The sequence below is a fragment of the Magallana gigas genome, chromosome 7 (genome assembly GCF_963853765.1).
Source record: "Magallana gigas chromosome 7, xbMagGiga1.1, whole genome shotgun sequence".
Taxonomy (NCBI): domain Eukaryota; kingdom Metazoa; phylum Mollusca; class Bivalvia; order Ostreida; family Ostreidae; genus Magallana; species Magallana gigas.
This window is the reverse complement of record NC_088859.1, coordinates 14303890-14318993: the sequence shown is the minus strand read 5'-3', so window position 1 is coordinate 14318993 and position 15104 is coordinate 14303890. Positions and strand designations below refer to the sequence as shown.

The following is a 15104-nucleotide window of genomic DNA, read 5'->3' as shown; positions in this document are numbered from 1 at the left end:
AAGCTTTGTTTACATAGCAAAGAATTGCAAGCTCTGTAACTTGCTTATAACTCAACGAATGACACTCAAATTTTGGTTGCCTATTACAAATGCCTTACTGAAGCATTGTGAACATATAATTTTTGACTAAAATCGTGACCATGCCCCTTTAAATATTATATTCAAACAATTGTGGAATCGTGATTCATCTTCGTCAGTGGTTACACAGGATCAGATTTCTTAGAAATACGAAAGAAAATACTCATTTGATATATGTATTCAAAAATAAAAATGTAACGACAACCTCTTCATGTACAAGCTCATGTCTTGGGGTTTTATTACGCGTAAAAAATTCAATGATTGTTTTAATCGATAGATACAGATACTGCATTTATTGATAAACATTGAATCAGTGTGTTAAATAACATCTCTACGTATTCGCACTACTTACCATTATTACCATCTGTTAAAGGGTCATAGTCACGATTTTGGTCAAAAATTATTTTTTTGATTTTAATGTTTACAATGCTTCAGTAAGGCATTTTTAATAGGCAACAAAAATTTGAGTGTCATTTGATGAGATATAAGAGAGTTACAGAGCTTACAATTTTTCGCTATGTAAACAAAGCGTTTGTTTACATTTCGAATGTTGAAGTGAAAATTCCAGTTTTAGACCTAAAATAAATGTGTTAATCGTTAGGAACTGTTTATTTATGCTTAAAATGAATAATAAGATAGAGAAACCAGCTTTAAAAAGTATTTTTACTGGTATATTGAACACATGTAAACAAAAACAGGGCACGAGCCTTGTTTACATGACGAAGAATTGTGAGCCCTGTGTCTTGCTTAAAACTCAACGACTGGCACTCAAATTTTATTTGATCATTAGAAATGCATTCTTGAAGCATTGCAAATAATAAAAACAGAAAAATAAAATTTGACCAAAATCGTGACCAAGCCCCTTTAAAGGTCTTTTATATACAACACGACAGTGTGCACGAGTAATAATTCTAAAATTGCATTGAAATTTATAATTGTATCTTGACTATCCCCTTAACCAACGTATTCCAAATCAAATCATTTTATAAGCAAGAACTTCGCTAAACACTATTTTAAGAAAGATTAAATCACGTTAACATATATTTAAGATTTTGCTCGTCAGTGCTTTTTTAAAAAATAATTTTATAATTAACGTTGTACATGTATTATTGTTAATGGACAATTATGTTGCTGTAAATTCTGATACACTACACGAATTTCAGTTCAATTTTTTTGTTTTTGCCATGAAAGTACATGAGAAGACAAAAGCGCATCAATGGCGTGTTTTCGTTATGGACACTAACATGACGAAACTACTCCAATCAGATCGTCGGTATTATTTTTTTTTACATGTAAAGTTATGCAGAGCTTTTGTGGAAACTATCCAAAAGGAAATTAAAAATAGCATTGCGCAAATCCAATTCCCCGTGATATTTAACAAGCACTACGCGGTCATTATTCACTTGTTATGGAATAAGCAATTTCAATTTGACTAAGTAATATAGATAACGATGACGTTTAATTTTGAGGAAATTTGTTTAGATATTTATCTTTTAATGTGGATGAATATTAAAAAATTGTAAAATAAGTGTGCAACCTTTCCCTTTGCCATCATCAACGATATGAAACTGGCAAATAAAAAACATTGACATTTTGAAGGAAGTAACAAATTTTATTAGTGGAAAATTCAGTATGTTTACATACAATTTCCATTCATACAAAAAACTACACATATATACGTCTCAATTTTAAAACATTCAAAGATCTATAAGTTATTGATTTTTTTTTAAACCACATATTCAACATGATGGGGCCGTTGGGTAACTGAACAGAAGTTAGTACTTTAATTATAATGGGAGGTTCCAGGGCAGTCTGGTCACATTGGAACCAATCATGCATGAGGTGAACATGGAATCCGGATATTTTTGGCAGGTTCATCCGGTTTGACCTTTGAACTTAAAGGTCAACAATTTATTATTAAACACAACTATTCCGTGAAAAATCAAACGCCAAAAAAAAAAATGTGCAAAGCAAACAAGCGTGCTTTAAATTGTGTTTACATCAGTTAAGATAACACTGCTATTAAAATTTTAAAAGAAAAACAAATTGGCCAAAAAAATAAGAGAGATTAAAAACTTGCAAGCATTGTGCATGTCGCAATGATAGAAATTATTAATAAGTGTGACAGTTGGAAGGGCTGATATTTCAACTGCAAGTAATTGGCAGATAAAGTGCAATTCCTAGAGGTGTGTGTTTCCTCTGCTGTGGTGATTAGTCGGTCAAAATCAAAAGTCCTTAATCAGCAAATTTAATCGCCCATCATCAGTTTTAAGAATTCTGGAAATGATATAAGAAGAGCAATCATAAGAAGCTGAAATAATTGGTAACAGTTAGCAATGCGCAAAATCATTGAGCGTAACAGCAACAAAAATACACAAAAACACACATGGGTTAAGCTACTCCTCTGTAATAATTTTATTTGTTTTTAAATATCTTTTACAAGCGGTTAGTGCGCATGTGTTAAGACAATATGGAATGATAGGAAGAAGTCAATGGACAGTTCATAGATATATAAACTGCAAAAATGAAAAGGCTGGGGTACGCCGCAATTTCTTGCCAAAAAATGATCCAAATTCGTCAGGAGCTGGATGTGTATGTGATATTTTGCTTTTTATTATTCATATTGATGTAAATTCCTTCAAAAATATGCAATCAGCAAGCTGACGAACGGGACGCGAGCGTACGATAGAATTGTGTTGCCTGATGCAAAAAGGACGAAAACTGTATCCAACGTTCAATCTGAGGTCATCAAGGTTTTGAATTCTGGAAAAAACAAAAACTCATATACTACATACTGATCATGCATTACAATTCTATCGAGTCACATTCCAAAAAGTCTGTATCCAAAAAAAAAATTAAGAAAAAGAGCAAAACAAAAGTGCATCGATGTTTTTTTTTTTATGTTGAAAGTTTTGAGGGTTCAAAGTACATGGAACAATGTGTCTATACTACCAAAGGGGATACAGAAAAGAACAATTTGTATCTCTAGGTACTAGGAAGCGTGGCTTCCTTACTCTACAAAACACAGCAGTCTGCCAATGCATAGGACACCACTACCAAACCACTAATATTGAAATTCAGCGCAATTAATTATATTTTTTATATTTATTTTTTTTACTAAAAATCTTACTGCTATACATAGTGATATAAATTTTACCTTCATAGTCAACAGTTCCGGAACCATCGGTATCGGTTTCAGCAATCATATCATCCAATTCCTCTTCCGTGAAATCGTCTCCTATTGATTTTAAAATCCATCGTAGATCTTCTACAGGAATTGTTCCCTTATTTCCTTTGTCTAATACTCTAAATGCTTCACGAAGTTCTCTCTCGTCCTCATCCATCCTGATTTTACGTTCGAACAAAACTTTGAACTGATCCCAGGTCAAATAGCCCTCGGCTGAAAAAGATGCGGTGACCGTGAATTAAACAGTGATTAAGCTTTCTGGAATATCCATAGTACTGCAGTTAATATTTGTTCAAAATAAATTAACTGACCTCGTCTGTTTCTAAAAGAAATTGTTTTAATGTGCTTTATGGGAATACAATTAAAATGTATTCTCTTTTGAGAAGTGGATGTAGGCTATGCCTAAAGAGAATGTACATCTAGATTAAAATGTAACCTGCAGGTCTCTAAATTTAGAATACAACAAAACATCTGGAGACAGGTAGACTATGCCTATGCCTATTTTTCTACTGCAATTGGTTCACAAAAGAAAAAGTCGAATTGGCAAAGTCTTTAGAGATTCAAAAGATTTGCTGAGTCAGCAACTTATAACATAGGTTTAGGTGGTTCATCTTAAAAACTAGTTAAACTTCTTTTTTTCAGTTAGAAGAGTTTTGCACTAGATAACGAACATCTATTTAGCAAACGGCTGTGCATGTTATGTGTTGTAGAATCAAGAATCATGTTTTTCTTTAGAAGTAAAGTACTAGACCTGAATTTTTTTTCGCTTTGGTGTTATAGTAAATTTTTAATTTGCCCTTCTGTGTATCTATGTATATTATGTTTTCAAGAGTACAGTGTCAATACAATTGGTATTCTCGGTTTCAACTTTTACCTCTCTATAAATCAGCTGCTATCAGGGAGGGCAGGGGGACCGAGCATCAGCTGCCTGGCTGACAGAGAGGCACATACTTTGCAGTATATCTTACAACGGCTGATAAAAAAACGATTAACAGCCAGTGAAAAGGAGAGAGAGAGAGAGAGAGAGAGAGAGAGAGAGAGAGAGAGAGCTAATTAATAGAAACGAAATTCAAAATTTATGAAGATATGTAAGAGGAAGAATTTGTAATGTCGTTGACCTAACTCTTTGCTTATATTCGATGATAACATGCGTCATGAGGTATTTTCCAGTGTGTTCTTGCCTAGAAACAAGAAATCGGTCACTTGTTATCACTGATGCAGCAGTTTCTATCACGCAGTTTCGGGGATGCTGGAGACGCTTGATAAGACGCACCGATGCGGATTAATATAAATATGCAAATAAGCCCCTGCTGTTGATCGAATGACGTGATTCTCTTGTTTACTACTCTGCGTAGTAAACTCCCTTAAAGCTATCCCTGGAATGGGGTATGTATAAAAACACAAATTCCTTAAATAACTGTACATTCATATGAACATAAAATTGTCCAAAATTAACTGAACTCTAACGCTTAACATGATTTACCAGTAATCATGTACTAAATTGCAAAGACGGCGCAGATCATAATACAAATGTTTGATGAAAACCATACGTATAAAATCTCACACGTGTAAGCGTTATAAAGACCTTGACCAGTGTCATACCTTCCTCGTCCATCTCGTCGGCCCATTCCTTCAGCTGCTCGTCGTTGATTTGGAGAGCCAAACTTTTAAAGACTTTCTCCAGTTCCTTCGTTGACACCCGCCCATCGCCCTTTTTGTCGAAAAGGTTAAAAGTATTGTGTGCATCTGCAAAACAATGGTTAATCTGCCATGTACAGCACGTATTTTATGATAATACACAAATTAAGGTTGGAAACTTCAATGATAGTTTCAAATATTATCTTCATTATCTACCCATAAAAATATCAGAAACATATCAAATGTAAAATCAAACGTAATTTTTTTTTAAAATTTAAAATGTTTTTTTATCAATAATATTATATAACACACACACATAACCAAGTTTGGAGTGCATGTGTTCTACTACTAGTAATTCAAGCCCTCCCCTCAGTAATAGGATTAGTATCAAAACCACCCCTTGTCGTAGACACACCTGGTGTTTTGGTTTTAATTACATAATTATGCAAACAGATGCATTTCATCTACATGTATTTGCCTCCTACATCTGCAAACAGAGGATGTCGAGCGGTGCCGACTCGTTTTGTTACACATGTAGAGGGGCCACATGTTCCGTATTAACCCATCACTACGATCTACAGTTATGCTGGAGATAACGATGAAAATTTTTCATTACCGATTTCCTCTTTTCATTATCTAGGCTCAAAAATACAGCGTTTTGATCTCTGTTCGTTCGTGTTTTTTGCATTCCTTGTAATAAAAAAAAAAGGCTTTGAGCCGAAACAGTCAAAACTTCTCTAAAATTTGATTTGAAGGCCTCCGATTAATAAACTGTACAAATAATCTTGCGCCAGATGAATGTTTATTCACTTGCAGAGAACAGATATAAACAAGAAGAAACGCCAAGGTTGTGTGGATAGCATCATGCTCGTTCGTCTTCTACATCTAGAGTACGTGCAGTCGCCATATTTGGCCGCGCGTGCAGTTATATTACGAATGTTCTCGTACGTTCACGATACAATTTCATAGAATAATTCATAAGTACAATTCAATTAACCATCAGAAATTTTTAAAAACCAAATTATTTGGTTCTTACAGAACTTAATTACCACAAAGCGGTACCAAGTTATAATTAAACTCCTCAGCATCACTGAAAATGCAAATGAATGTATGTCTTACTCGAAGTAGTGTAATTATAGTAAACTTACCGGTTAGCTGTTTCTCAGAAATCTTGAACTCCGACTACAAGAAATAAGGTTGTCAAATTATAAACATCTCCAATCAGTGTTACTTCTTTCCCATCATAAACTGTTGTTTGAAAATAACGAATAACTTTTTTTAAAAAAATGTCAAACAAGTTACTCACCATCTTGTTTCTAATATCCCCACGCTAAGAACAGAAAATTTTTATTTTTCTTTCTCACTGGAAATCGTCTGCTGCGAAAGAAAGCACGCGTGCGCAGCTGAGATGTCTTGGAATTCGATCTCTCCTTCTCATATGCCATTTACGGATAGTAGATCACGTGATTGTCTAGATTTATTAATAGAACAGCTGGGCTAGATTATAAATATCCCAAGGCACCATAAATATGATAGCATTACACAATTTTCAGGGTCAGGATGCTTTCTTGTTTATTCCGGCCCCGATTATGACAATTTATAATCATTAAGCACAGTTATTTACACCAGGTGGGTGGGGGAGGGTGGGATATCAATTTTGGATAGTAGAGCTCTGTTTTCCAGACTTAGTTGTTATCGTATAATTACATCTATGATTTCCAAATACTTCTCATATGTTGGTGATAAAGGTTGAAACAATATATAGTGTCACATTGCTACTAAAAGCATTTGCTTATCAAATCAAATCATACAGTTTTGGATTTTTAAAAAAAAATTGTTATCCGTTTAAGCAAAGCTTCAAGAATATATTGACAAGTTGAAATGAAAGTTCCATTAAAATATACGATGAATAAGCCATCTTCCAGCTATCAGAAGTTTCATGATGGTTGAATGCAAGAAATTTAGAGTTGCAAAGTGCAGCGGGGATGGATAAAAAGCAACGATTTCACAGAATGAGTAATCTCTTAAAACTTTTTCTCTTCCGTGCCTCCAGTTGATAATTGTCGTCCCCGTTTGACAGTTATGGAAGAAAGCTTCAGGGTATTTAACATTTGATAGCAATTTTATATCTAAAGAGAAAAATATGAAACAAAGAAAGTAATTCGTAAAACGATAGGAATATTGGGGAATTTTTTTTATTTTTTTTGCAATTAAGAGGATAAAAATGAATGTGATGCACAGTGACTCGTCTGATGAGTGTAGGAAAGTGAGTAAGGCTTTGAAATATTCACTTTTCATACCAAAGTCTGTTTATCTCGTTGATATTATGTCTTTGGAATGTTAAGAGAGAGAGAGAGAGAGAGAGAGAGAGAGAGAGAGAGAGAGAGAGAGAGAGAGAGAGAGAGAGAGAGAATCGATCATTGAATTTAGATATTTTGAGGTATATAAGCAATACATGTATGAGGTTCAAGTTGTAGAAGAACCCGAAGCTATACATGAGGGACATAATACTCGTGTAGCGGGGATGGGAAAGATGCTACTTGTGTAATTACTGGGCGCCATTTGTAGATAGGTATTGGCGATAATATCTTTCAGATGGTAAGTGCCGCAATGCAACACGAGGGAGATATACTAGTGGCGAAGAGGACGCAATCTAATCCAGGGGTCTGCTGCAGTATCCCCTCTGTTGGTGATTTCTGACACCACCATCGTCGAGACATCTCGTGCCGAAGAAGCACCGAGGAAATATCCGGGTTTTTTTTAATTCACGGAATATACCTGTTCGGCGACTTGTCACTAAAGGGTTCCAACTACAGGGATAGCGAGTTATCTCTCTTGGATATACCTTTTTTTTCTTCTCCTGAAGAAGACTGATTTGACTAAGGGGGTTGGGAATGTACCCCGCGTATGTGGAGTCTGTCCGTAGGTGAATAGTGAAATAATAATCACAGACTAGGCGATATTATTGAACCAGAGAGGAGGAAACTTTTTTGTTCCGTCAACCATGGTTAGTATTAGATTAATTACGTATTAATTAATACTCGATATAATAATTATATAATTATAATTGCTAAAAGATGCCTTTTGAATTGTATTGCTTGAATGATTTAAGATCTCAAAATCTATAAAATACAGGGATAAAAAAAGGGAGGTGTTTAAATGACTCAATTTTGTAAATATTTTGAGAAAAGTCGTGATTTGTGGATGTGACAGAACAAGAAGTGAGTAGAATACACGTGTAATTGGATAGCCTTGGAATGCAGTTAATCTTCAGAACTGTGTAGCCAGTCTCATCTCATTAATCAGAGCACACTCTCGTATTGCATATCTCAGTACTACCGACCGCCAGGATTCGTGTAGCAACGAATTAGCCACATCAAAAGGATGTTCTAAATGAAAAACAAATAAATAAGTTTGAAAATATTTAAACATTTGTGTTAAATTATCTACATATAACTACCCACTTTTCGCGTGCACTCAGGTGCAGAATGGAGTAATTAGGAATCTATGTCCCCATATTGACCCTGTGTATTTATATGAGGAAAAACATAGAATTTGCGAGGAACGATCCTCAAAAAGACATTTCTTATTTGCTTTCTTGTAACACATCTTTTGGATCTTTCTATATCTGGAATAGGCATGAAATATTGACAATCTTTACTTTACATTTTCTAAAAAGGATCGCGCGAACGGTTGGAATCATTGTTTAATTATGCAGTGCAATAATGCTCACCAGGAAAGCCAACCCATTGAAATTCGACCCGTCCTTTTAACACGTTATTCAACTGTGAGACAGTTAAATTCGAGCATAACGTGAGCAGTTAATCAAATGAAAAAGTGAATATTAGTAGATAGTTCTTAATTTGTAATTTTTTATACAAAATGTGTATCACTAATATTTGGATATTGAAGTCTTTATTTCTTTACAATATTCACCATTTGTTACAAGCCTCGAGAGAAAGTCCATATTTCCTTTCCGTTAAATGTTTATGATATTACGTAATATTTTTGGAGAGAAGTTTTTTTTTTAAATCTGAACTGCACGTACTATACTTCGAAGATGGCTTGGTTTGTGCTATAACAAGACGTGATTTAGAACATTTTTTTTTTGCTTTCAGACGGAGCAGATAATTACCTTGACAGACGAACAAATAGCAGGTATTTTGTCTATTTTCTATCCAAGCTAATGAGCAAAGTAAACACAAAAGTCAATGATGCTGGAACAACTATACAAAAATACATGAAATATACATCATTATAACCAACTCATGATTTAACAAATACAATGCTTGATTTTGTTGTCAGTCCCCTGACAGTATGTTATTTGATGGCCAATTATATGAACTGATATCTGTAGATTTGAGTTTTTAGAATAATTGTTACTTGAATACATAAAGAATTTATCAACTGCATCTTTCTTGGGAATTGAAATACCGGTATTTGCTATCATTCTTTTGGCGGCAAAATGCCAATTTCAAACTTACGCGGCTTAGAGTAAAATTAAAAGTGATAAAGTAATTAGACCGGATAAGATCACGAAAGGATAGTCTGGCCGCGAGGAAAAGTTTCAAACATTTCTTCCCTCTGTCAAAGAAAATAAATTACCTTAACCTATTTCCGACATAGTTATTCAGGCTTGTATTCAGTCTGTTTTTGCGAAAGAAGAATATCTTTGTTGTGGGAACATGGATGTATTTTTACAACAGCGACGAAGCTATAGCATTGATTTTGGCAGATGAAGGCAAACTAATTATGCCCAGACTATTTGAGCATGTCCAGCAAAAAGTGAGAACATAATCTCAGGATCGCATGGATCATAGTAGACTTTTGATGCCGGACGCCATGATGGTTGATAAACGTTGTCTAATTATCAATGTTATATGTACTCTTGAGTCCAACAGTACTTGATCATATGGTCATTACAGCGATAATAAAAGAAGGAAGGGCGTGGGTCTTTGGTAGAGGGGTAAATAACGTGAAATACGTTCGATCCCTATCATTTATGTCAAAATTATTTTGCATTATTACTGCTGTGGTATCTCGGTATGTCTTGCTCTGATAATATAATAAATCTTATTGTAAAACGAGGATTTAGGTAAAATATATGATCAATCCAAAATTAATCTAATGATAGTCGCATGCGTCCATTTATCGGTGAATTTAACACGTTTGTTGTTATTCATATTGCTACACTATAAAATATTCTGCATCTCTATTGTTTCCAAGCATCTGCAATCTGCAGTTGTTTCTTTTGGCGAGAAACCAAGATATTCGTTTTAAAATTGAAAAAAAAAACCCCTGAATAATTATCAAATTAAAAAAATATTACATTTTTTTTTTTTTTACCAAAATTTGTCTTCAATTATTTTCAGAGTTTAAAGAGGCCTTCTCGTTATTTGACAAAGATGGCGACGGGACCATCACGACCAGCGAACTCGGAACTGTCATGCGCAGTCTGGGTCAAAATCCGACGGAAGCCGAGCTACAGGACATGATAAACGAAGTGGACGCTGATGGTGAGTGCTGAGTTTTTCGTTGTTTCTGTGGTTGCTAAGTAACGAAAAAAAGCTTTTCAAAAGAGTTTGAAAATGGGGTTCCTTGGCTTGAAGTCATATATAAGAAACTCAGTGCTTGCTGTATTTTATTTCAAATTAACTGCCGCTTGGTGTTTAACCATTGGCTACCTCATCTATGGACAATTTCGAGGTTTTCATAACTTGAACTTTCCTCTTGTGGTACGACTTGACTTGTTTCATTTAGTGTTTCATGCACTTAAATAAGTTAATGTACTTTCCACGTACATGTACATGTCATGTTAGATAAATGTTAGTTGCAAACAACTTATCTTAAAGTACACCTACATTCGGGGCTTGTTTTTTCAAAGAGCAGACAAATGTATCTTATATAACTTACTAGTGTTTTTAACCAGTTTGTTTAAAAAAAATTCAAGCATTTCTATGATTTGTAAATTGGAATAAAAATGTATGCATAAAGAAATGCTTTTGATTTATAGCGAACCTATTGCAAAAACATTGCTCAAAATTTTCACGGTTTGATATTCGTTCTCATTGTTTCTTATAGAGAGAAAAATGAAATAATCGTAATGATTGTAGGAAGATATATTTAGGAATTCTTAAATCATGAAATGCTCATTTTTCTCAAGTAAGCATTGTAAGGCAACTGATAGGTTTTACTTCAGTAATACAATCTGAATTCAATAAACAATGTAAGTCTCGGTTTCTTTGAGTAATTTGTCATCGATCAAGGATCTTGAACCTCTTTGCCAACATCTGTCTATGAAAGCCATGAGAGTTTGCGCTTAATTGCATCATACTGGTGAACTCTAAAAAAGTGAAGACATGTGTCTTCTTTCAAAATGCAGTAACAAAATGTCTCCTCTAAGGAGCAAACTATTAAAATTAATTACAAAATCCCACCCCCTCACAGCCTTTATATCACACGCTTTGTCTAAAAATAGAAATCCAATCACGTGTTGTTAATCTTCTTTAATTAGATCAAGAGGGGTTTCATGGCTTTACTGCATCTATTGTAAGCTTCACATTAGTTTTGATAGTCACGGTTTTATTAAAACCTTGTGTACAGCTGAGGTGTTCCTATATGAAATATTAAATTGAACAAAAAAAGCAGAGTTTTGTAAAAAGATACATGTATACATGTCCAAATATTAATAACAGTTAGTTTCTCTCTTTTCTTATCTAATTTGAACTTTCACCGAATTCAAGGGGTGAAATAAAGTTGCATTTCTTTTTCGAATCAAGCGATTGCTTATTTTGGACCAATACAAACCAATTGCTGTGGAATTGGTAAGTTATTTTAGGAGGCACATATTTAAGAGTGGGTTTTTGAGACGGTTCGTTTATTAGCAACTTTTTTTTAACATTAACACCGCTTCAAAGAGGATTGACTTGGTTAGGTGCTGTTGTGAATAGAATGAGAAAAAGTGTTGCGCAATCGTATGATCCACTTCAATTCATAAACCAATGATGAAATTTCCTAATTTTAATGTTTTATTAAAGCTAATAAATATCGGAATTCATTTCACAACATTGCTTTTTCAATGGTACAAGAGAGCAGAGGTTTTGGCGGTTTTTGAAATTTATTGGTTCGTGAGTGGATCACACGGTACTTTTAGTCATCGGTTTCTTGGGAAAATTGCTTGACCCCTGAGTGATTTTTAAACACCTCTAAAGCTGAAACACGTGAGCTATTTAACATTTTTTAATTTTTTAATTTTCCAGCATTTCTTTAGAATAGTCTCATATTCATGTAGAAAACGACATGAGTCAAAATATGAACATTTCACATCTAATTACTAGTTAGTTTTACTAAAATTACATAAGATTTTAGACGGCTCATTTTTCTGACAGAACTTTCTGTTGAAGTTTTCTTAAAACCCGATAATATGAAAAACACGCAAAATTAATGTCCTGTGAATTCTGTTTAGATTCGCGTTGCTTAGGAAATTAATATTGTAAATTTCATCAACTAAACGGAATGAAATATCTCGTTTTATCGAAAAAGAAAAACATCATTGACAATACCCTGTAGAATAGACAACTTTGCACGTCCAATTTTAGATAGATATAGATGTAAAGATAGATTTCTTATTCACTGCATAAAATATCAAATTTAGACCGTGCCTAGAGCTTGGTGTGCAGTGATTTGAAGATATTTTCATGCAGGCAATGGTACGATAGACTTCGAGGAGTTCCTTTTAATGATGGCCAGAAAAATGAAAGACACAGATAGTGAGGAGGAACTTCGGGAGGCTTTCCGAGTGTTCGATAAAGACGGTAACGGTTTTATCAGTGCAGCCGAACTCCGCCATGTCATGACCAATTTAGGGGAAAAGTTGACAGATGAAGAAGTGGATGAAATGATTCGAGAGGCCGATCTCGACGGTGACGGCATGGTGAACTATGAAGGTAAGGCATGCAGCATGACACCTGTTTCTTGATATTGCATCTTGGGTATTTTTAAATCTACGGAGCATCAACGAAATTAAACACGCTTTTCCAGAGAACTGGAAAGTATGTAAATTTAACAGTCACTGTGGCTCTACTCTAATACGATTGTTGATAACATTTTTTGGTATAACATTGCATCTTGGCTTGTAATTTAAACATTTGTACAAAGTATTGTTTGACTGCAAAAAGTATGTACACAATCCTCACCAGTGATTTATTATGCAACAATTTTTTTCACTGAAGAACTATTTTGCACAAATAAAATTCTTTATGTTTTGAAACCTGTCTCTGAAATGTGCTCTAGATATTTCACGAAGTCTCATGACAACGTTTCTCTCGTTCTCTTCCATTTCACTTCTATGAAATTTACTTCGATAACACGCATGCCCGTACGTTCCTTCTTATCTTTTTCAGATTTCAGGACGTATGCTTCCGGTTTGTTTTCCAATCAATCAAAATGATGTATCCTCTGGGCACCACTCCCTTCCCTTCATTATGACGTCATCAGATGAAATGTCTGCTTATAAGCGAAAGGATATTTTTTTTTTAAAACTTGGCTCAAACACACTAACAATCAACGCATGCTCAACGGTCAATATACTCCGCAATGGACCGTCGTCTGCAAGAAATATACCAATTATTTTATCGTTACTAAAATTCAACTTCAGAAGTGTATATTGTTGATGTTCGATGGATAGTTTTTGCAGAGTACGTTTTGATATCGGCCCTCTTTAAAAAAATTCTGGACCAATAAATACACCAACTATATAAACATACAACTACATCCGAGTCCTTAATTTACATAAAGACATTGTGACTTGTACTATACTTACATGGAAAGTACATTCACTTTGATTGAGCGATTTCATTTCATGTTGTAGTAGATGACAAAATATGTTTCAGGGGGTCACCTTAATTTTATCTATTTGAAATTCCAAAACATTGGGTTCCTTCGAAAATTGTGACTGCAATGATGATAATTGCAACCTCTCGGGCTTTTCCGGCAGAGCTCGGAAAAACACCTTGAATGTATTACATAGGCGTTCATGACACCCATCCTCCCTCTTTTTATAAAACTTGATAAAAATCCAACACATTCTACGATCTGTTGAGATGTGTGCTAGACTTCATTAAAATCAATGATATACTCAAAAATATAGCACAGAAGCGACATATAAGAATGTGTAACCGATATTTATTTTTTTATAGGTATCGACTTCATTTTGTGTAAAATTCTAACATCCGATTAATACATTCGGGGTGTTTTTTCCAAGCTCTACCAGAAATGCCCGAGAAGTTGCGATTGCAATGATGATTTAGTTGAAAATCAAGTCTTAATGATGAGTAGGCATATTTGAAAAAAATATCAATAGAGACTGAAAATCGGCATTTGCCGGTTACATACTTTAGAACTACAACGTTCTTCTCAGGTTTGGAGTATAGTGAACTCTCTCAGGGCCCTAAAAAGCCAATCAATAATTTGAATTGTTCAAATAAACAATTCCAATCTAGAAAAAACACAGTCTTTATTCATTCGTTACTTTACTACTGTGAACGAAAATGTTTTCTTTCCTTGCGTTTCTGGAATATTGATATTTAAAAATTGCATTGTTATGCATCTTTTATATCATAGTTGTTTTCAAATTTCAAATGAAAAAAAAAATTACATCAGATTTCATAATTCTTTTTCTGGTGTATTGTCTAAACTCTATATACATATTTTTCTTTCCCCAGAATTCGTTACGATGATGACGGCTAAATAGCATGGCAGGATTGGTTTGTGAATGACGAGGAAATTCGGATGTTATTTGTATATTTGTCTACAGAAGACCTTGAATATTTGCATTGAAACCGAACACGTGATTATTTTATTTTATTTTTTTTTCAGTGTTGTATATTTGTTTAAAATGTTCGAAACTTGTAAGATCTGTCTTTTGTGTACATTCTGACGTTGCATTTGTAAACAATAAAGTCGCATTAACCATTGTAATCAGTTGTTGGTTATTTTACAATTATAAATGATATCATTATGCTCCTAGCAGAATATTGTAGAATATGGACTTTAAGATAGCTGGATGGCCGTGGAAGTTTTTAGACCTTGTAAATCTTCTTTAAAAGGAGAGCCCATAAAACGTCAAAGATAAATCATTGAATGCCTATATTTACATTCCCTTACTGACGAAATCAATTATTTCATTAAATAAATTGATACA

General features: G+C 34.1%; 2 protein-coding genes across 5 annotated transcripts; one reads left to right on the top strand and one right to left on the bottom strand.

The window, feature by feature from the left end:
- Positions 1 to 1669: 1669 nt before the first annotated feature.
- Positions 1670 to 6336, bottom strand: LOC105329481 (troponin C). 2 transcript variants are annotated; one of them, XM_011430756.4, is made up of 5 exons: positions 6210 to 6336; positions 6052 to 6085; positions 4868 to 5011; positions 3236 to 3478; positions 1670 to 2841 (listed from the first exon to the last, which is right to left on the bottom strand). In XM_011430756.4, exons 1-5 carry the CDS (start codon positions 6210 to 6212, stop codon positions 2813 to 2815), a joined length of 453 nt encoding a protein of 150 aa, XP_011429058.1. In that variant the 5' UTR covers positions 6213 to 6336; the 3' UTR covers positions 1670 to 2812. The 2 variants fall into 2 exon arrangements, with proteins under 2 accessions (XP_011429058.1, XP_011429059.1); XM_011430757.4 differs by having other exon boundaries at positions 1670 to 2355.
- A 960-nt stretch (positions 6337 to 7296) lies between these two features.
- Positions 7297 to 14881, top strand: LOC105329480 (calmodulin). Of its 3 annotated transcripts, none has more exons than XR_004598339.2 (6): positions 7297 to 7910; positions 9022 to 9061; positions 10276 to 10419; positions 12607 to 12849; positions 13306 to 13599; positions 14626 to 14881. XR_004598339.2 is itself a non-coding variant. In XM_020067735.3 (6 exons), the coding sequence occupies exons 1-6, from the start codon at positions 7908 to 7910 to the stop codon at positions 14652 to 14654; spliced, it is 480 nt and encodes a 159-aa protein (XP_019923294.1). In that variant the 5' UTR covers positions 7298 to 7907; the 3' UTR covers positions 14655 to 14881. The 3 variants fall into 3 exon arrangements, 2 of the variants coding, with proteins under 2 accessions (XP_019923294.1, XP_011429056.1); XM_020067735.3 differs by having other exon boundaries at positions 7298 to 7910; positions 13306 to 13326; XM_011430754.4 differs by lacking the exon at positions 13306 to 13599 and having other exon boundaries at positions 7307 to 7910.
- The last annotated feature ends 223 nt before the right edge of the window (positions 14882 to 15104 follow it).